This window comes from Pavona decussata, unplaced genomic scaffold, assembly GCF_977016875.1.
Source record: "Pavona decussata unplaced genomic scaffold, jaPavDecu1.1 SCAFFOLD_272, whole genome shotgun sequence".
Taxonomy (NCBI): Eukaryota; Metazoa; Cnidaria; class Anthozoa; order Scleractinia; family Agariciidae; genus Pavona; species Pavona decussata.
In genome coordinates this window covers 2,060,001-2,082,799 of record NW_028145674.1, presented here as the reverse complement: position 1 = coordinate 2,082,799, position 22,799 = coordinate 2,060,001, and the positions used below count along the sequence as shown (strand labels likewise).

Sequence of the window (22,799 nt, the reverse complement as noted above, 5' to 3'; positions counted from 1 at the left end):
AGCGATGAAAATCTTATTCTGTAAAAGATGACTCGTATTAATTATATTCAATGCAAAGCTAGGTTTTGCGAATAAAATGTTTCTAGAAAACATATAAATTTTGTTTCAAGGCGCTAGACGTATGTCGATTAAAAAAGTATAATATTTTATATATAACATATATTACTTTATTTCTTTAAAATATAAGGAAACCAATAAATAACATTCAGGCAAATCTTTGTCGCCTTTCGTCGAGCTTAGACCCACTCAAACGTATGCCTGTCATTTGAATAACATATATTTTTTCTCTAAACACGTCATGTTAAACTATAAGCCCTTGAATCGCTTTCCACTACACGTTTGCTGTTGTTCTATTGTTGTCGTTGTTTTGAAATGAAAATAAAAAGTAGTATGTGGATGGGTTGTTATCTAGGTACCTTTTAGTAGTGCAATGTAAGTGGCTTTTGTACTGTAATTTAAGTTATGTCAGTAATAAAATTGTACAAAAAAAAGGTAAGTAGTGAAGATACTGTTAGTATTGTAAAAAGTGTATTTGTCAGTACCGTAGTACAGTATAGTAAGCATATATTGTAAGTACAGTCAGTACTGTAATTATCGCTTAGTGTTAATTAGTGTTAGTAGTGTTTAGTATTGTATTATTAGTGTTACGTAAAGCTAATAACAATCCTTTCTTCAAAAAAAAAAATGTTAAACTATTAATAACGATTACGAAAACTACATGAAGTGAATACTGAATAGTGAATACTTGTTTATGCAAGCAAAAAAGGATGACAGTGGGCCCTTTGCAACTCGGTCACATGGTACCAGAAACACCTTGCTGGAGAGCAAGCTACGCACTGGGACATCCAAAACAAAGCGACTTCATCCAGTCACATTTGAATTTTCTTTGTTTTGGATGTCCCAGTGCGTAGCTTGCTCTCCAGACGGGTGTTTCTTTAATACCATGTGACCGTTAGCTGCAAAGGGCCAATTCTCCATAGATGGAGTGCGTGGATTGCAAATTTGGTAGATGTATTTTTTTCAGTGAGTGACGCGGGCATACTCAGAAAAAGAAATTCTGAGTGCTCCTATCAGGAGTCGAACCTAAGACCTTCCGATTACTCGTTTGGATTCTCTACCACTGAGCTACAGGAGACTCGTGGGAGCTAAGCAATAAAACAAGGCTAACTTTTTTCAAGTTCGCGCATTTTTTTTCTCCAACACGAGTTGTTTCGTTCAAGAATTCAACTAACTTCTTTCTCTCCATCTCGTTGAATTATTTTGTCTGAAAGTTGCACTATTTTCACAAAAAAGCTCAAGCTCCCGTGCCACTTCCCCGGGAAGAGCCTGAATACAATGCCAGAAGTTTATCCGCATGGACAGGGAGGGTGGGGAAAGCCAGATTTTACTTCGGTTGGTTTTTCTTGGGTGCTGGAGTAACGTTCTGGGTCGCCTTCCCAAGCTGCACTTGTTTGGCCGCTGACCCAAACTGTAGCGTGCTCACGGTCTCGCTGAGGTTACTAGCCAGTGGACTGACGTTGACGAAAAGACAAGCCTTACCATCACCCCCTAGGGAGCTCTGCATCAGCTGAGTCAGCTTAGAATTCCTGTAGGGCACGTGCATGGCGTTTGTCCGTAAAGCCGAAAATACTTGGCCTAGTGCGGATAGTGATTTGTTAATAGCTGCGGCCTCCACAAGCCTTTGTCCCGTGGCCTCGGTCTTGGAGATTCTCTCTGAGCCTGCTAAGTCAACAAGGGTCAGCGTGCCGCGCGTGATGGCATTTGTCACGTGATCTGTGCCTTGTAGTCTCAACAGCAGGAGCAGATGAGAGCGGGAACTGTTTGTGTTCATTTTCGTGGCGCCTACGGAGCGGTTCATGTCCCCTGAAAGGCAAAAATAAAACACTTTAGCACAGCACCGACAAGCGTTGGATTAACAAGAGAACTGCAAATGTCAGATTCGTGTTTACGTTTCCTCAAAAGAATTAGTAAATATATGAGAATACTGCAAAAGAATTCTGACCTTACACGCCAGTGCAAAACCACTCAACTTCACGTAGAAACGTAAACCAGAAACGGCGAAAACAAACGTACGATAATCGATGCCACGTGGTTATTTTTGCCGTTTGTCGTAAACGTGATTATAAATATCGCACTCGAGTTCAAGTGGCCCACACAGCCAGAGCTTAACCCGATTGCTGTGGCACGAAGCAACTAAGTGTATTGCTACATGTACCCCCTCCCCACCCCGGGTGGGTTAGCCTCCGAAGTTTGGCGCCGGTACCCAATTATACACCAAGGTGAAGAGAGACAGTGTGGAGCAAATTTTTTTTTTTTGGCTCAGGAGACAACACTGCAAATAAGAGACAAACCTAGCCTCGAAACGGCATGTTTGAAAAAAAGTTCTAATTGTGTTCTCACCATTGATATGAAAGCTACAGAACAAACATTTTTCATGGAAAACAAAAAGTCATACAGTATACACGGGAGCTGCTCACCTTTCTCCATGATTCTCTTGATATCCTCAGCTGATTTGACATCAACTTCAGTCACATCCGTGATGACAAGCTGCTTATTCCTCATTTGAATGTTCAGCTGCTGTGAACTGCTGTTTTCGCTGAGCAAATCTCTGACCGTCTCATTGTAAACTTCGACCATGGACACGCACATGGAGTAATTCACGTTAACTCGCTCCTCGCAAACTCTCAGAAGTTCAAGAATGGATCGAATATTTACACCAGGGTCTTTGTCTGTTCCCATCATGGTATACGTTTTCCCTGCACCTGGAATTAAAGTATAATAAAAAGGTTGTACAGCGATGTGTCGGAAAACCAAAACCAAAGTAATTTAAGGCTATTTTCGAGTTGCCTTGCAAAGCTTTTCACATGAATTTTTTTCCATTCATATGCTAAGAAAACAGATTTCCACATGAAAAGCTTTGTCCTTAGCCTCACTTTCATTCAGGTTCAAAGCAACTCGGAAATGGCCTATTGCTCTGGCCAATCACAACAAGCGTAAATAACACAACGAACCAATCAGAATCCAAGCAAATACATGTAACCGGCGTCAAGCGCGGGAAAACGCGTGCGAGCAAGTCACGATTGGTTTTGGTCTTTCTTTTGCCAACCTATCATAGAGCGTACAAAACCAAAGCAAACGTGAGTTACTTTCCACGCTCAATTGAAAACTTCTCCTTCCGGCCCCTCGCATCTGTTCTTTTTACCATGCTGCACTTTCCTTTAAATGATTTGCTCGTCTCGGTGGACGTCACCCTTCGCTCGAGAGAAGGGAATCTCGACTCCAGCAGCGTGAAATCCTTTCCCAGACGGAGATGAATCTCTGTCCAGAGCTTATTAAAGCGAATTTCGTTTCGAGAGAGGCTACTTTCGGCTCGGAAGAGACTAATGAGCTCTACGCTGCAGGCCACCAGGAAACTTTGCACTCGGCTAAACCGTAATGCGTGACACTGCAGTGTGCGAAGGCAAAGGTACACCAGTCAGTGAACAACGATTGTTTTGGCCATTAGCAAGCACGCAGCACGAACAGCTACATGTAGAGCAAAGATAACGGCGACACAATGTACACTGTGCATGTAATGTCACCTCCCGCAAATAAAAAAAAAAAAAAAAATTAATAATAATAATAATAATAATAATAATAATAATAATAATAATAATAATAATAATAATCATCTTTATTTGTGCTTTTTTCTAATGTACATAGTTGATTCTTACAATCTTGTAGTGGTAATACATAGAATTAAATTAATTATTAGTTAAAATAATGAGCAAGCAAGGAAGCTAAATGAACCATTTGGTTATCTTGTTAGCTCCCTGGCTAATTTAGGTTCTAGATAGCAGGCAAAAAAGGCAAAAAGAGAAAAAAATGAAAAAAAAAAAATGAATTGAAGCAAAAGGAAGAAAGAACTCATTAATTGTAAAATGTTAACTTATGTTACGAGGTCAGCATAAAAGAAAATTAGTTCATTTGTTGTTCTGACAGTAAATAACGTATAAAACTCCCCGCAAATAAAACCGCCTCTTCATTAAAGCCATTATTTTTAGTCCTAAACAGAATCGCACGCAGTTTGCGAACCCTTCAATCTGACCACCCCGAGAAAATTGTCGGTTGACGGGATTCCCTGGTTCCAATTACATAATCTGCCCCCATTGACAAAAGTAATGGACTTTTAAAAGAGCAAAATAAAATTAATGTACAGCGCAAAAGATTGCTTACCCGTCTGGCCGTACGCCATAATGCAGACATTGTATCCGTCAACACATGACGTAATGAGTGGAAGAGTGTCCTGGAACACTTCCTCTTGTGAGCTAGACGGAGCAAACACTCGATCAAACCTAAAGCTCTTTTTCTGTCCCAAAGCCGACACCAGATTTAGGTCCTGATCCGTAGCGAATGTAAAAACATCGTCGGCATTTGGATCGTGGCGGCACCTACAGAAAACTCTTATATTGCCGCGGAGCTCTTGAAGTTGATTGTAGAGGAGCTTTCGTTCCATTACTTCCTTGTGATAGAGTGCGCGAAGTTCTACAATCTCCTTACTAGAACCTCGGTCCATGTCTTTCATTTTACGTAGAGAGCTTTGGGCCCGATCTATAACTGAGGCAATCCCCTCCATTTCGCTGGTAAAACAATTCCTTAATTCTACCAAAGTCTGAGAAAACACCCGAATTGCTGACTTAATGTTTCGACAGGTATCCTTACTAATTGTCGGCGCTCTTGGAGGCTGCACCATTGGAATAACCGGTTGAACAGGTTCGGCAGGCATTGGCGTGGCCTTCAACTGTTGTATCTCTCGCTGCAGGCTTGTTCCTTTAATTTGCAGCTTCCTGGTCATTTCTTCAGATGACTTCAACTTTGCTTTCAACTCCTCGTTGGCCGCCCTGGATTCTTCTAACTGAGATTCCTTTTCGCGGAGTTGTTCTTCGAGCTTTTCAATTTTCTCGCTCAGCAATTCAACTTCGGCAGTGTGTTCTTGGCTCGATCCCGAGCGGCTTTTCTGTTTAGACCCAGGCTTTTTGCCCATCGTGTCCTCCGCTAGCAGAGTGATGTAAGTGTTAGTGACTTCATCAAGGTCATAGTTGCAGTCCCTCAGTAATGCCAGGATCTCAAACTTGTCATCCCAGTCTGGGAAGGCCTCCTGAATCGCGGAAACGCGTGAGCTGACGTCCGGAATATGAAGTTCCCATGACAACGGCATTTTTAGCCAAGTGCCCGAGTTATGGTCGTACACATGGAGAACATTCAACTTGGATTCTTCGAAGTAAGTATTCAAGAGTCCTGAGAATGACAAAAGAAAGTTAAATGACTGTATCTACGTAGGTCATGACCATAGGTCAACGACGAACAGAGAAACCTCAGTTTACGACGAGAGTAGAAAGCATGACCTTCCATTCATAGGTTGGACGCTCTAACAAGTAGAGAACTTTAGCAACGAGGACGGCGACGGCAACGACAACACCACAAAACAATAGGTTTCCTGAGGAAAAACAATCGCTCTGCATGGGTGTTTTAAGTTTAGGTACATTTCTTTGCCCTCTTCTGCAAAACAACAACGTGAAATGACCAAATTTTTGTGAAGAATGTGGCACATGACGGTGAATTTTTTCATTCTCTTTCTTAACTTGAACGCCACTCTTGGATCCTGGGTAGTTTCGCCGTTTTTGTACAAGTTGAACGAGTTGAGATAATCGGGAAGCAGCACAAATGGAATGAAGATTTATTCGTCGTCGCTGCGTAAGTTCCCTGCTGTCAGCCAAGGGGACACTCTTGTTAACCTCTATATTTTGTGTTTATTGGGTTCATGTCATTCATATCACGATAGTAGGGTTAATAAATTCTCCTCTATCACGGTAATTTGATATTTTGATGTACAGACCAGGTAACGAAAAACCAAGTCTTGTCTTTTAAAATAACGAAGATATAGTTTCGTCTGATGGAAGTTTCGCCCGTCTTCATACAAACGCCTCAAAAAAGATTCCTGAATTTACAGGACTACCGTATTTATTCGATTGACAGCCCACCTTCGAATAAGCGCCCACCCTGAAAGCCCAAAAAGTTAATAAGCACCCACCTCGAATAAGTAGCCATCCTGACAGCCCAAAAACTTAGTAAGCGCCCACCCCACCCCCCCTCCCAATATTTCTGTACTAGCCCAGCGGGAAGTAAGAGGAACGCCAGTTGCGTTCCAAAATTGGTTTTACATACGGTAGTCAGTGAACTTTTATGTGGTTTATGGCTTGTTCATTTTAGCATTGTCTTTTTAAAGCGAAATAAACTTGTCATCCTTTGTTTTGTTATTCTCTAAAAATGTCCTCGCTTCCTGAAATGTTGGGAAAATAATAAGCGCCCAGAGCGGTTCATCGAATAAATACGGTACATCTTCGCTGTTTCATTAATTTTAAGGCCGTCGCTTTCCAGAAATGTCAATGGTTTTTCCGTGATAAACGTCTGTAGCAATTTAACCCTAAAGGCCTTGCCCAGACTAATCCGGATCAATTTGAAAACGTGTCATTTTACTCCGGTTTGGCCTTCTGTCCACTAAAACAGCGTTTCCGATTACCGAAAACGGATCTTTTTGAAAGCGCTCTCCAACGAGAATAAATTTGAAAGAGCTGGGTACAGTAGTTGTTTTAGTGTGGACGGCAAAAATGCAGACGTCACAATGTGCGCATGTTCCACCGTGCGAGGGACGTCCATTGTGAACAGCGAAAAAAATAAGACGACGATATTTGACGTGTATTCGGAACAAAAATTCCCCGTTTTCAATTATCTCAACTTCTACTTCTTTTGAAAAGAAAAAAACAAAAACAAAAAAAAGAGAACAGTAACCAAATCATCCCTTACAATAAACTTCTAAATTTCAAATACTCACTTTAAAACTTTGTAAAACTGTTAGTGCTTTGTGGAACGAAACGACTTTTTTTATGGAACGAAGTGACTTTGACTTGAAACGAAACGGCCATGGAACGAAACGACCGGATACCTCTCCAACAAGTGCAAATGGAATCATTAAAAACAATCAGAAATATTGCTTGTTCTTGCTGATTTCACTTTTTAAGAGCAACCAGAAGACAATTAATGGTCCCTATTCTCGGGCAGGGTATAATGGCTCATATACCATGGCCACTAAGCCAATCAAATCCCTGGGATTGCATTTATAATGATCCAGTTTTTAATAAAAGTAGATATACTCAGAAAATATATTTTTCTCCTTCACAGGTGCATCTCATACATGTACCTTTAGTAGGATGTTCCATCATCCCCATGCGATCATCTTCCCATCTTGGTACCCATCTATCATCAGACAGGCCACCATCATATGATCCTTCGTCATAATGTGCATAGTTTGCTGTTACTGGCCGCTGACTCTCTATGTAGCCATGTTGGTACCATTCCTCTGGAAATGGTTGCAATTCCTCAGCTGTAAAAGTCAGAACAGAAGGTAATCAGTGATCTGCCGAGCAAAGAGTTATTTGAGTAAAACACAACAGCTACAGTATATTTGGAAGTCAGAATTATGTGGACCTTATGTACAGTGTATGTACAGGGTCTGGAAGGGTATTCTCGGGATGCGGGATTTGACCCAAATACGGTACAGGATTCGGGAAAACGCAAAATATCTTGACGGGATTCGGGATTTGACTGCTCCTCGGGAAGCGGGATTCGCCAAAATTTAGGTACAGGATGTGGGATTTTTTTGCCTATCTGTGTTTCCTGAAAACCGAGAATATAATTGTGGCTCATATACCACTTTAAAGTTACTTTCCGTATGTTTCCGGTAATAGGCTGGTGTTATTTCTGTCAACAGACACATTGATTAACGATTTTACAGTATTTTATCATTAAACATTTCACAATTGGTTAATCATTAACTCTGCAAGTACCTCAAACTTGCATGGTTCAACCATTAGATAATCGGAAACAATGGCAGCGAACAGCGTGGACTCCGTTAAGACAGTTCGAGTTTTGATGTCCTTTTATCTCACAACAGAGTCTGGACAAACTCCTGGCCAGCCAATTCATAAAGAGAAATTTAATGTGCCAATCTCAGCAGAGAACTATTAAGAATTAAACATTCTCAGGCGTCACCTTATGATTTTACTGGCCTCGAGGATATTGAGCTGAGCAAAGGCTCAGAAAAAAAACCGAACAAAAAAAAAAAAAAAACGGAAAGAAAAGACAGGATTCGGGATAGCGGTGAAAATAGTGCGGAATTCAGGATTCTCACAAAAAAGGAGCGGGAATGCGGGATAAGGACCCCCCTTCCAGACCCTGTATGTACACTGAAGGTTTTCAGTCTGCTGGTACAGACAGGCTGACCCAGGGAATGTGATTACAGTGGTACACGGAAAAAAAATCTCACCCTGATTGGCAAACATCCTGGCAATCAAGCCACAGGGCAACATTTCTTTTTAGTCTGTTTAATGGAAAATGGCCCATTTTTCATCAAAACTCTTTAAAGAAACTTTACTACTCCCTTTATGACTTTGCAGCTCCTTAGAAAACAGATTTGTAAATGGTACATCAGGCAAATTCCAAGAGGAACCAAGAGTCATGATCAGTCAGCCTCTGAAGAGCGTTATACCTAACCCACAAGCTCCTCACTCCCAGTCTCCTTCAATCCAAACATCACCCCAAAAAATAAATAAAATAAAATAAAAATAAATAAATAAATAAACAAACAAATAAATAAATCGTGTACCTGCATCCCAAGAATTCACGAGATACCTGATTCCATCCACGTTGACAACATTGTAATCCCTTCCGGTTTCAAGACAATGGAATACTTCGAATACAATTTCGTCTGAGTTCGAACTAGCATTACCCTGATCTTCCCAGCTATTTCTATAACCTCCTTGATTTCCATAATATCTCGCCTGTTCACCGCCAGGTTTTGTCTTTCTCGTGTGATTGTGCGTCGACAAAGCCGACTGATGCGACGATTCCTGACGATTTTTGCCGTGTCTGTTTTTCCTGGGATGTGATCGAGTATATGAACTGGAATTTGAAGTTGCTGACGGTCCGCTTGTCGCATAGTAACCGTAATCATTCGAACTAGAACCGTACCCATCCGATTGCTGCGATGCCCAGCCATTTCTAAGTCCAGAGCTGTCCGAATAGTGCGCAAGAGTGCCATAGTTTGGAGCAGTTCTTTGATCGTACGTGTTCCCGTAATCAGCAACAAATCCCGGTTGTTGTGATGATGTAAAGCCATTTGGCGGCGGAACATGCCTTTGCATTACGACACCATTTTCGGGTCTTGAATTCGCTCCATTTCCCATTCTTGCCCTACAAAAGTTCAAAGAGAATCCAAAAATACATTGGTAGTTGACGATCTACGTATGTCTGCCGCGCTAAATGAAATTCTATACTTTTTGATCGCGTGCTCATTTGACGACAAGTATTTGTTTTCCTAAAAAATTTATGACCTATGTATGTGGACTGCGAAAGACTGGGAACAAACTACGCAGCTACGCATTACTTCATATGACTTCTCGCTGGTTTTATTGATAGCAGGCTCAGTTCTCTTCAAAATCAAAATGGTGGACGTTCTTGTTGCTGTGGTGCTCTTTCTTTGGCTGACTTATCTATGGGAAAACTACCTTTCATACCGTCAGGTAACAGCATACCATACTTTTTTGAAGTGTACAAAGTGAGCGACTGGATTGTTGAGTATGTGTTTTTTGTACAAGTTGTACAACGAGTCTTACATTCGTGGTTGATTGACACGTGTGTGCTTTAAAGCTTGCTGTGAGTGCATCAGGACTTAAGTTTTTTTTTTCTGAAATATATTGTTTGTTTTAACTTATACAGCATCTACGAATCTAGAATTTATCAGTTACTGTCAACCTCCTTCCTGACTGCATTGTAGACAACCAAGATTCAATCAAACTTTCAGTTTTTTTCAAACAAACTAAAAGAGAAAGTATTGAATACTTATTCTATGGCCCGTGGCCCTGTTTTCTAAGTTCAATTATCGAACCATACAAAGCAACATATATTACACTGTAAATTTGTTTGGGCAAGATTTCTTCACACCTCCATACATAAAAGCAACCTTGTTCCCAGGGGAACAAAGTTGACATAAAAGGGGCTAGGTCATGCAATTTTGAGTGGAACCTCAAAATAACTGCTTAAAGCTATGGGTGCATTTTTTGGGGAGAATCCAAAAACGGATTTGTGATCTCAGATCATTCAGAGCATGGCGCATCAAAGGAACCGACGAATCCACTCTGGACAAGGGTTTGTCAGTTGCTTTGATGCACCATGATCCGAATGATCTGAGGTAACAAATTTTTTTTGGGATTCTCTCCAAAAATGCACCCTATAGCAAAGCACAAAATGAAAAACAAGAGAGCTGAAAAGAAGTGTGGATGGGCAAACATAGACAAGATTAAACAAGATTGCATTTATGTTAACTTGAAAGATGACAGCCCTACTTTTCAAGTTTATCTCAGTTTATATGGAATTGCATTTTTTTTTATTGCAAAAGCCTTTACTAAGGTCTGCTTTTCCCATATACTTAAAAAACTGCACAAACAAGGCTGTTGCCTAAGAAAAATTTCAAGGAGCCTACAAGGCCAAAAGCTAAGAAAATTAGGAGCCCAACATGTGAAGTGTTAAGTGCTGTTCTAAAAAATTTAGGTGCTCAGAGTATTTTCTTGGGTGTCCCAGGCTATAATACTCCTGTTAGGCAGCAGCGTTGATAAAAATATCTCTCATATTAGGAGGCACGTGATCCCTATGTAGTGTCTGTTATAACTAGTTATTTACTAAATATTAAAATTTGTGCTTGACTTTTTATCAGCATAAGGTTTTAAAATACACCAAAGATGTTCCAGATGAACTGAAAGGTGCCTTGGATCATGAATCGTTTGAGAAGGCTAGAGTTTACCAGCTGGATCGGAAATCATTTGGTTTCATTTCTGGAGCTTACTCTCAACTTGAGACAACAGTAAGAATAATAATAATTATTGAGTTGTAATAAAAGTAAATTATCTGCTGTTTAAATTGTCATGCAGCTTTTGCCAAGAGATCATTATCGTGAGATTTTAGATAAGTCGATGAACTACTCATCACTGGAAAAACACATGGGAAGAAGACTGTGTAGCGCATTTTATTTTCTTGCAAAGACATCTTCCAGTCTAATTTTTCATTGTGGAATTGCAAAATTGGCATTGGTCAGGAAAATTGGAGTTATTTTAGATAGAGATGGGAAGGTGGTGAATGTTGCAAAATAACAAAGAAAAAAAAAAATCAGCAAAAAACAAAACAAAACAAAAACAAAACCTTGAAAGTTGAAGTGGTCTCAGCACTTTGTTCCTTACTGAAATTTCCTTAATGTGTACTGTGTTAGCTTTTGTAACCATGATAAATTCCAATGCACATTTTATAGAGCAAAGTTAACTTCAGCTAGTAACCGGAGGGGCTGGATTCAAGATACATGTCTTGAACATCTTGGGCCAAAGATTGTTTTTTGTAAGTTGCATGGAAATGTGCAGGTCCTTTTCTGTATTAATGGAATGTACTAGTTCAGAAAGGCAAATCGTTTCAATGTCCAGCTGTTCTATACCCCTCACAAGGAAGGTACAGTTGTATATTATTATGTTGTGTTATTCTTAGTTCAATTTTTGTTTTCTTTTCTTTTTTACTCATCATACATGTACATTACCATTTACAAAAACAAGGGAAATAAAAATTGAACCAAGGATAAAATTGAATCACAACATAATAGAAGGGGTGCGTGGAAAAAAGCCTTAAGTGACATCTGATTGAGTGCTTATTATTCTCCTAGTAAACTGCCTTGTTCTTCCTTGTATGAGCAAAGGAGAATTTGACATAAGATCAGATGTCACTTAGGGCTTTTTTCCACTCACCCCTTCAATTATATTAATATAATTATTATTTGAGTTTGGATCCTCTACCTCTCTTGATCCCCAGCTACAGGCCAGCCCAGATACTTTGGGTTACACCAAAGAAAAAAAACAGTAACCAAACATGATTTGGAAGTGGCCACTGAGTAATGTTTCAACACTATCAACAGCTTTTCTTTTAGCTACTTCCCTTAATCTACTCATTTTCTTGTATTGTTAATTTGTACAAATGAATACACTGTCTCTCTGGTGATTGCCAGACACAAATAACTCGTACTCTTTATGGAAACTGACTTTGCTTAATTTAAGAATGCAAAATAAGTGATTAATACCATTTGCCTGGGCTATACATGTAGGTGAAAGATGAAAGAAATACTTTGCTTTTGCTTGCAGCTTATCCTTTTGTTGGGTGGGATTCCATTCTTGTGGAACATTTCAGGAGTGTTAATTGCCAAGTTTGGTTACACAACAGAATATGAGGTGTGTATTTACATGTTGTTATTATCAATGTCAATTTACTGCAGTCAATGAAAGTAAACAATAATGTCCTTATTGAAAAAATGGAGGGCCTTGAGAGAAAATATTTGGTTGGAGATTGTACAGTAACCCACAGTCCTCGCTGATTCTCTGTGACAAAATGCAGCTTGATAATGTAATTTTGGAGCAACTTTGATTTTGCAATTTCTATTTTATCAATATTAGTTTAATTATATTAATATTGAATTGCTCTTTTAGCTGTACACTTGCCTCAGATGTTTGCCTAACACATGATGTTTTCTGGAATTTTTGAATTGCTTGACAACCTGTCTGCCCCAACACATATTCACAAATTCATTTTATATATTATATATACCCCTGTAGATGTACACTTAGTATATAGCCTTAAACTCGAAAAATAATGTACCAAAATAATATACCATCACATTTATTCCATATTTGCACATATGGCACACATTGACATTCAAATCCTAGCAGTATGCAGGATGTTTGTCACGTGAACGTAGTTTAATGGCCTAATAGCTCCAACAAGTCTCCTGTAGCTCAGTGGTAGAGCATCCAAACGTGTAGAAATCGGAAGGTCAATGGTTCGACTCCTGTTGGGAGAGCTTGGGTTTCTTTTTTCTGAGTATGCTTGTGTCCCTTGTTGAATAATACATCATTGTCAAATTATGTCTTTATGTTTTATAGATCACTCAGTCTGTAGCATTTATTTTGCTTGCAACGCTCTTCAGCACTGTCACTGACCTTCCATGGAGCCTGTATAGCACATTTGTTATTGAGGAAAAACATGGCTTCAACAAACAGGTTTGTCAAAATATTCTGGGCATTTTTTTTCTCACTAGGTTTCTTTTTTATATTTAACAACGACAATTATTAGATTATGAGCTTGAGATTTCTGTCGCTTAATAGTTGATGAGGGTGAAGCCTGAATCAACTATCACGCATAGAAATCAAGAGCAAATAATCTACTTGTTTTAAATAGTATAAATCTACTAGTCATTGAAAACTTAACAACAAGATAGTTTCACTTTTTTCATTGAATAATGATATAAATAGGTTGTGCCACCCCACACTGTTAGGCTACTCACTGTACTCACTATCTATAACAGAATAGAAAGTGAGCCAACAAGAGAACAGCATTTTTGATAGAATGCTAGTAGATTTATAGTAATATGCTTTATTTTCATTGTAAAATGTGAGAAACACATTGTCCGAAAATAGAGGGAACAACAATAAGGTTGTGACTTAACAGGTAACTAAAATGCGTCTATCAATGCAGTTGTGAACTTTGAGACACAGGTAATCTGTGATCAGTTGTGATCAGGCAGTCTTTTTTTTCTTCACTTTATCCATGGAAAAGAGAGAGACTGGACGATCTAAATACTAATTCCTGACACATTTCTATTTAATGAGTCATCAACAATCCCCATTATTAAAAATAAACTAAATTAACTGTTGACTGTTGATTGCTGATAGTTTTCCTAAACCTGTCAGGAAAATGTCATGAATCCATTGGTTTTTTTTGCATAAGAATTGTATTAGAGATGAGCACTAATTGGCCCATTTCTTGAAAGCCCCAAAACTTAATAAGACCATCAAGTACAGGTGTATTTTTGTCCAATCAATTTTTTTGTGTTTTACTGATTGGTATCGGCTTTTAGGTACAAACTTACCACTGTGACATAAACTGATAAACATGCTTTTAAAATCGTCAAACGAGATTAAATCCCTATTTGGAAGTATTTTGCCTGCGAAATCGTCTTTGGAACTGGTAAACTATTGGGACTTTCAAGAAACAGCCCCCTGGCCATGTAGTGTATGCAGATTAGAGTGGTTTTCAATCGAGTGTCGTAAAACCAAAACCAAAGTAATTACTCTGGCCAATCACAGCAGACGTAAACAGCACAATGAACCAATCAGAATTCAAAGCAAATACATGTAACCGGCGCCAAGTGCGGGAAAATGCATGCGAGCGAGGCATGATTGGTTTTGGTTTTACATCTTATTGGTTGTGGCGCGAGTTATAACAACCAATCACAGAGCATAATAATGCAAAACCAAAGCAAAAACGCAATTACTATTGACACTCAATTTATTGAAAACCGCTCAATGACAAGCAGACACCTTGATTACTTGCTAGTTATTGCGACAGTGAATCTTGGTTGACTAAGCGTGGAAGTTAATTATCTGTGCATGATTCTTTCCTGTTTTGAGAGCTGTCATATTTTCTTTGTTGCACAGACTATCAGTTTTTTTATCAAGGATCTTTTAAAGAAGCTAGCTGTGATGATGGCGATCACCCTGCCATTAGTCGCTACTCTACTGTACATCATCAAATGGGGAGGAGAGTACTTTTTCATCTACACTTGGCTTTTTACACTTGTTGTCACATTGGTGGGTATTTCCATAGTTTAGCACGGCTGTACGGTACTTGCCAGTTATACTCAAAGGAGACTGAACAAGCACACTTCAATGTCCTTCCCATTTCTAAATAGACCCTTCTCCAAAATGGCGGCTGAAAATTCAAATACCGGTAAGTTATATTAAAAAAGGTATACCAGCACTAGAAAGAACACTTTTACTTTAGTAACCCTGCAAAGGTTCAGCATATCAGGTGTAATATCAGCTGAGAAAATGTAAGTTGAAAAATGAAAAATTTACAGACGTTCGTATACCCCCAGTCATACAAGCGTCTGTAAATTTGTTAAATTTCATCTTACATTTCCTAAGCTGATGTAACACCTAATATGCTGAAACTTTGCAAGGTTACTAAAGTAAAGGTACTCTTTCCAGTACTGGTAACAGTTTTTCATTCAGTTCAATTTTAACTCATTTAAATCTGTTGCCGCCATTTTGGAGAATGGTCTATTACAGTGCCACCAAATTTTGACTATACACAGGCACACAAGCACCATAACTTGGCAGATCTACAGGGATGGGGTGGGGAGTGTAAGTGGTCAAAGCAAAGGAGAGTTACAATATGAAATTGTTTGCTTTCTAATGTAAAATCAATTGGTCCCCTTTTATTCAGCTGAAGGTAAACTACATTATCCTGAAAATCTAGTCATATCCACCTCACTTGCGATTATGAATTTAGTGTATTGGTCATATGAGAGATAAACATTTTATATCAAACACAGGGAAGTGCGTTTCATCCAATTTCCAAACACTAAAGAGTGGATTGAAAAAATGAGGGGAAGCTGAGTTATTTTTAACCAATGACAAGGTGTTTGGAATAGTATGGAACACTCTTTCGACTGCTTGAGAAAGCAAAAGTTCACCATGTTACAATAATCAAGGCCACATTTGCAAATCTCCTTCACGGTGGTGATTTTCTTTGTTTTCTTTTCATGAAACATTGAGTTTGAGAAGAAGAGTTCCAAGTTTTAAGTTCTTTTTGCAACAACAGGCCATTTACAACAGTTTGTCACGTGACCTCCTTCTTGAAAACACAACGATTCAGCCAGTTTCAAGAAATAATTTTCTTAGGAATGAATATAGCGGCTTAAAATGTGTTACCATGCAGATTCTGAGACTCACATTGTTTAAGCAGAAGTAGTTATGGACGCCAGAAGTTAGAAGGATTTGTATGGGAGGAAGACGCTTTGCCTTTCAGTCACGCTCCAGTGATCTTTCAAATAAATCCTTATAATTTTCCAAATTTTCAAACCGCCATATAATTCTTCCCTTGCACTGTGCATCCTTGTTAATTTACCCTTGCATATTCTACCTCTAATTAGAATAAGAATCCGACTTTTTTTGTAGCGCTTAAATGAAAAATTTTACTGGAGGGCAAACACTTCTCGCTTCAGTCTATACGAAAGTACTGAATTCTCGAGTTCACAAATGGTCATAACTTCTCGACCTCTAGTGGTTTTCGGCTGAAAATTTACTTTCTGGCTAAGTGAAACATGATCATTCCATTTCTGGAATTCATACAGCTTTAGCTGCAAGTTTACCAAATATCGATCATGTGACTAACTGTTGCAAACGGCCTATTACAAGTCTGCCTCTGATCTTACGTTGTGCTGATCTTCTTGTTTGACCTTCCTGTACAAACAACTGTAAAGAAATGTAATGAAACATTAAAACTTTTTCCAGCAGCCAAAATTAATTGTTGAGCTGGTATTTCTTGCATAAAATAGATGTTTTAAGAGAGCCCCCTTTTCTTTTGCAGGTATTGGTAACTGTTTACATGGATTACATTGCTCCACTTTTTGACAAGTTTACCCTCCTTCCTGAAGGTACCTTGCGCTCCTCAATCGAGCAGCTGGCTGCCAAGATTTCATTTCCATTGACAAAGATTTACATAGTGGATGGATCGAAGAGGTCCTCTCATAGCAATGCTTATTTTTATGGGTTTTTCAAGAACAAGAGGATAGTGTTGTTTGACACTTTACTGAAGGAAAATCCCGTGAAGAAGGACGCTGATGACAGCAAGGAAGAAGGGGAAGATGATGACAACAAAAAACAGGAGAATGAGGAAGTGGAAGGAACTAAGAACGATGCCAAACAGGAGGTATTTTGTTTCTCTGTTGCATGTAATTAATGTCTCTGTTAACAATGGTGCCGACCGGTTAGCCCAGTTGGTAGGGCATCGGACTACCGTGCGGGAGGTCGCGGGTTCAACATCCAGGGACTTTTAATGACTGAGGAGAAAGTGCTGCCATTGTCATGACATCTGCAAGTGGTTAGACTTTCTAGTCTTCTCAGATAAGGAGGATAACCCGTAGGCCCCGTCTCACAACACTTGTTCCTAATAATCTACGGGACGTCAAAGAACCCGCACTCTGTTCGAAAAGAGTAGGGGGCGCAGTCTCCGGTGTAGTGGTCTATCTCTGTCTCTGATTTCATCTGTCATGCGTGGGCTGGGTGGGTGGGTGAGATCAAAATATGGATTGACAGCGCCTGCCTGCCAGAGGCGCCTTTACATGCTGTCGTTCGATCTCACCCCACAGAAGAATTGTAAACCACCATGAGAGTACACGTATGTGATATGTGCGATATCTAAATACATTACCATAATACCATTACCATTTACATGTAATGTAATGGTATGTAGCGTACATACCATACACTTAATGTAACTGTATTAATCAGCCTCAGTCAAATGATCATCCTCTGTTGAATGACTACATGTAAATGATTTATGTTAACTTTAATAGCAGTTTTGAAAATCCAAGCAAAGGACAATTTCAGTTTTCATCAATAACAGCCAAAAAATAGCCAAACTGTTTAGGTATCGCGGTACCCCAAATGACAACTTCGCCTTCGGATCGTTTTTTCGTTAACTAAGGGCTGATTCTGAAAACATATTAATTTAAAAAGAAAGGATTAATTCAATGTAGAATATGCATACAGTACTTGGAAAAGGGAATCCGGGCTCTCCCAACAGGAGTCGTTTCTACATGTATGACCTTCCGATTAATAATTTTGATGCTCTACCCTTAAGGTACAGGAGACTCGTGGGAGCTAAGGCCATTAAATTAGGTTCATGGGACAAACATCGTGCGTACTGCTAGGATTGGGAAGTTGATGAGTGGTGGTTGTACAATGTAGAATATGTCTCACCTTCAACGGAAACTTCGCTTAGTTGAATTCTCAAACTTCCCGGGCTTTAGCTTTTTATGATTGAAGCGTTCTGTGCATTCTTCGCCGTTAAATTTGAGGTTGACATTTGATAACATTTGCACCGGAATTTCTTTGAATAAATCGCGCTATAAATATCCCGAAGTAAAGGGAGCAACGTCGCGTGAAAACATTTCACTAAGTAACTCATTGCCGAGACTAACAGCCAGTATTGAGCTGAAACTGTAGGGATGTATAGTCTAATGCTCAGAGGTAACCTGTTCCTCTATGTGGTTGTAATAGTATCCATAGAGGTCCCCACGATAGTTGCACTCTTAATTATATTTAATGTAAAACAGCATCAGTCAAACACAAGCACAAACACATAAAACTGCCTCTCACCATTTTCTTGCTGGTTTAGGTGTCAAATGAAGATGAGAAAGAAAAGGAGACGTCCAAAGGCTGTTCAAACGACGAGATACTGGCCATATTAGGACACGAGTTGGGTCACTGGAAACTCAGTCACAATCTTAAAAACCTTTGTATATCACAGGTAAATATATTGCAATGTTCCTTGGTCCAGGAAAATAATGCTCTTATTTTCGTTTGCTGTATGCATATAAGCTACTTTCCTAGTTACCGTCGTTCTGGCGCTCTTCATTGTGCAAATCCAGGCCTTGGTATATCACAGGTAAATCAATTGCAGTGTCCTTTGGTCCAGGAAAATCATGATCTTGTTTTCTTTTGCTGTATTCATTAATTACTGTCCTGTATATCGCCGTCCTGCCGCTCTTTGTTGTGCAAGGCCGAGCTAATTATTACCCGGCAAAACCGAAGTAATAGAGACCTTAAGATCGAGGTTTTTCGGCATTTCCCGCGAACCACGAACGTCAAGAAGTCATGTGACCAGTGCCTTGCCGTCAGGTTTGCGGTTTGAGGTTCACGTTTGTACGTCAAGACCACGCTCTAGAGGTAAGTGATTTACCGCAAGTTTATTTGCACCCTAAAACATCACAAACACCACGTTTTAGAGGAAATACTACAATTTAGAACTATTTCGCTCGTTAATTATCGAGGTCTTTTTCATAGAAACGTAATTTTGAAGACGATTTCTCAGCTAAAATAGAAGTGAACGAACGAATGAATTGAAAACAAACATGGCAGCCGGATCGATTTGTTGCTGGAACTGTTTTGGCAGTCGGATTACTTTGTGGTTAAACTACGACAAACAAAGTAAAATAAAAGCAGATTTCTGATGATATGTGAATGCATACTAGAAATAAGAAATCGAGATGTTCATCGCTCGAAGACGAGCCTTCAGAACTGCTATTATCCAGCTGCATAAAGTCCAGCAGATCTTTGTAGTCTTATCTTATTTAAAACCTTTAAAAAGGGTCAGTGATTTAGTGTTCTGCTCTCATTAATCAATAAAATCCAACAAACACGTCAAAATTCACATCTCACCTGCGAGCAGCAGCCATCTTGTTTTTGTACTAATTTCTCATAATTCACCAGTGCTATCACCCGTGGATCTTAAGTCCCAAATATGGGCAGACGGCTAACGTGAAACCGCTAACCGCAAACGGCGGTTTGGCGTTTGCGGTAAGATGGCCAAACCTCGATCTTAAGGTCTCTATTCACTCTATTAAACGGACGGCAGAGCGCTCTTCAATCGAATGTCGAAAATAATTCGTGTCTACTTAAGTTCTGCTTAGTGGGCTTTGTAATTGCCAAACACCCGCCGCTTGGCCAACCAATGAGAAGCAAAACCAAAACCAATCGTAACTTGCTCGCACGCTTTCTCCCGCGCTTTAGCATCGGTTTCATCTTCTGTATTTCCTTCGAATTCTGATTGGTTCATTGCATTATTTGCTTCAGTTTTGATTGGCCAGAGTAATTACTTCGCTTTTGGTTTTTACTGCGGTCAATGCAATACTGCTGTAGCCGACGTAAGCCATAAACCAGACGTCGCGTATGTCTTGTAAGAGGCCTCTTGTAAGACAAATGAGAAGAAAGTTCACGATGAAATTTACTTCACGATATCACTAGATAAGTCCGGTAAACAAAACACCTGAAATCAAACTTCGAAGTGGATTCCAGGGATGGCCGGATCTGGTGTGAAAAGTTCGGAGTAATGTTACAGTCTACTCTTTTAAGAAAATGTGCAGTTTCTGAATGAAGCCCTAGTCAACGCTGTCCGAACGTCTTGTTAACTGTTAGTCAATAGTATTGTTTTCATAAGAACTTTACGCTAGTGAAACTTTTGTATACTGCAGTGTAGATAAAGTGACCCGGTAAAATTGACAATGAGTGTGACTTACTATAATTAGCTTGTTTTTATTTCCTTAGGTCAATCTGTTCTTTTCTTTCATGATATTTGGTTATCTGATGCACAACAAAGTTTTGTTTGCGAGTTTTGGTTTCCCTGACTCTCAACCCACCATGATTGGTTTGGTTATTATATTCCAGTTCATATTTTCACCCTACAATGAGGTAAGCAAAAATATCTTCACAGTCTAATTGTCTGTCGCTGTTTTACGAGTGAATGCGTCTTTAACATTGAGTGTAACTGATGAACAACTCACAATATTAAAGTTGAAGACAATAAACATATACAATGTACAACAAAATCAATGACACAGACGTTAGATGGTTGCTCTGTAGGGTGTCAAGGTCGAGAACTGATCAGCTTTTGTTTATTATGTTCAAGCTTAGGTCGTTTGTTCTTAGCTTACTTACAGATGAAAAGTTTTGCCACAAGTAAACAATATTATACACTGGACATCTCGGTTCTTAAGGCTTTTAGTTGACCAATAGGTGAATTGGTACCAGAGTCGTGTCCTGTGATTGAGCACAGTAAAATATGCGTAAGCCTTTGACCACAATCACAGAGTTGACACTTACTCCCGTTTTTTACATGTAGATACGATGGCATGGTTTCATGATTTTGAATTTGAAGTAATATGTCAAAAACGAGGGCGAGTGCTTTATCACGGGTTCCAAATACTGAGAAACAGATGAAAGCACGAGGCCGCAGGCCGAGTGCTTTCATCTGTTTCGAGGTATTTGGAACCCGTGATAAAGCACGAAGCCCGAGTTTTTGACATGTCTTCTCAAATGAAACAATAAGAAATTAATCTCATTAAAATGCAAATGTTTGATCTCAGATGAAAAACATGTTTCATCTCAGATGAAAACCTGGTGGTGTTTCATCTGGTGTTTCATTGAGGTATCAAGATTCATCCACCTGACCGAAATGGAGGTCATTTATTGGCTTTTGACTGCATGAATTATTAATGAGTTTGAGAACATACTGGCATTCGGACGTCAAAAATATGGGAAAGTTTTTAAGTGCTCCCAATTTCGTCAATAGTGAAACCAACTCCCAAAAGTCTGATAATCAAAGTGGGCTTATAAAAAGTCTTAGTTTGGGTTGTGTTTCTCATCTTTCTGCTTCAGGTATTGTGTACTTTAGTGATTTGAATTTCTACGTCATTGTCGACAACAGACGCCAAGTGATGTCGCGAATGGCGGGCGGGAGATCCCGCGAGCATGATACGGGTGGGCGATCCCAAATGTTGCACCATCGAGTAATAACACTCCACTTAAGCAGGCTTATCTTTATTTCTTATTTTCTGTTCCGTTTTTGTTTTTAGTTGCTAGGTTTTCTGATGACCGTACTCAGTCGAAAGTTTGAATTCCAAGCAGACGACTTTGCAAAGGGTCTTGGATTTGCCGGTTATCTTCGTTCCTCCCTGATTAAGCTCCACAAAGACAACCTTGGTTTCCCTGTAGCAGACAAGCTGTACTCGGCTTACCACTACTCGCACCCTCCGCTGATTGAGCGACTTAGGGCCCTGGGAACTAAAGAAGACTAATAAGAAGATGATGGCAAATGGCGCGCGGGGGTCCTGACAAAATAAATAAACTCAGAACATTCACTTCGCAACAGAATGGAGGTCAAAATCTGGGCGAGTTTTATCGTAAAGATTTGATTTAGCGCCTGGTAACTTTATTTCCTGGCCAATAGACCTGAAGCACTCCCTTTCTTAGTACACGCAAAGGCAAGCTGGTCACACGTGGAGCGAAACTGAGCGAGTTGAGAGCTGGGGAGAGGATGGTTTGCTTGCTGGAGCTGTGTTGTGCTTTCCGATTGCTTGCGTACGTTGCTCGGTCTCTTGATTGTCAAGCAAGGAAATACCAGCACTGTGGAAGCTCAAGGCGTAGGGGCGGGGGACGTACTGTAGACGAGCATTTATTTCTGGTTTGACTCAAGCATCTCAAAAAAAAACAAAACGTTAAAGTAAGAATGCGTGCAGGTGAAGGGAATCTCAAAGCAAACTTGCTTTTCTACATGAATAGTTTCGCTTAGCTTTGCTTCTCGTAAAAGAAGCAAATGATGCTCGTTAGACTACGGACAGAGGTCATGGGTTCCCGGGGGGGGGGGGAGCTTAAGAAGTAGTGGTACTTCCGGGGGGATCGGGGGATTATTAGAATGGTGGCGCCTACGAGCAAAAGAGGCGCGCTTTCCTGGAGTTAATTAGGGTTCTTAATCACATCATTACGGTTATTTGTTTGCGTATTTTCGTAAGATGGGCTACTGAACTTAAAGGCGTCAGTAGTCCGCTCAAAGTTGCCCAGAAGTCACGCAAACGAATGTGGAGGAATTTTTCACGTTGTTGCTGAAACATTTGGTCAGACTTTGTTTAAATTTCGGATTTAATAATTATCTTGCGTGCCCCATGTTTCAAAATAGGGGTTCAGTCTATAGAGTGTTTTCACGTCACAACGGCCATGTTGGTGTCCCAAAACAAAGAAATGGCGGCCATGTCGGTGTTCCAAACTAAACCTCTAGGA

General features: G+C 39.7%; 2 protein-coding genes across 3 annotated transcripts in view; one reads left to right on the top strand and one right to left on the bottom strand.

Annotated features, from left to right (window-relative positions):
* Positions 1 to 623: 623 nt before the first annotated feature.
* Positions 624 to 9,418, bottom strand: LOC146455692 (uncharacterized). The gene is made up of 5 exons (XM_085094012.1): positions 8,702 to 9,418; positions 7,238 to 7,420; positions 4,216 to 5,277; positions 2,478 to 2,762; positions 624 to 1,863 (listed from the first exon to the last, which is right to left on the bottom strand). Exons 1-5 carry the CDS (start codon positions 9,279 to 9,281, stop codon positions 1,385 to 1,387), a joined length of 2,589 nt encoding a protein of 862 aa, XP_084950138.1. The 5' UTR covers positions 9,282 to 9,418; the 3' UTR covers positions 624 to 1,384.
* An 82-nt stretch (positions 9,419 to 9,500) lies between these two features.
* The window catches only part of LOC146455678 (CAAX prenyl protease 1 homolog), a 276,576-nt gene continuing 263,277 nt past the window's right edge, over positions 9,501 to 22,799 (top strand). For both annotated transcript variants that reach the window (XR_014858985.1, XM_085094013.1), the window contains exons 1-9: positions 9,501 to 9,617; positions 10,808 to 10,954; positions 12,267 to 12,353; positions 13,062 to 13,178; positions 14,616 to 14,768; positions 16,552 to 16,893; positions 18,364 to 18,495; positions 20,292 to 20,435; positions 21,599 to 22,799. The exon at positions 21,599 to 22,799 is cut by the window's right edge. Coding sequence is in view for 1 of the 2 variants with exons in the window: in XM_085094013.1 (XP_084950139.1) it covers positions 9,540 to 9,617; positions 10,808 to 10,954; positions 12,267 to 12,353; positions 13,062 to 13,178; positions 14,616 to 14,768; positions 16,552 to 16,893; positions 18,364 to 18,495; positions 20,292 to 20,435; positions 21,599 to 21,820 (1,422 nt within the window). In the remaining variant the exon portion in view is untranslated. The remainder of the gene's footprint in view (positions 9,618 to 10,807; positions 10,955 to 12,266; positions 12,354 to 13,061; positions 13,179 to 14,615; positions 14,769 to 16,551; positions 16,894 to 18,363; positions 18,496 to 20,291; positions 20,436 to 21,598) is intronic.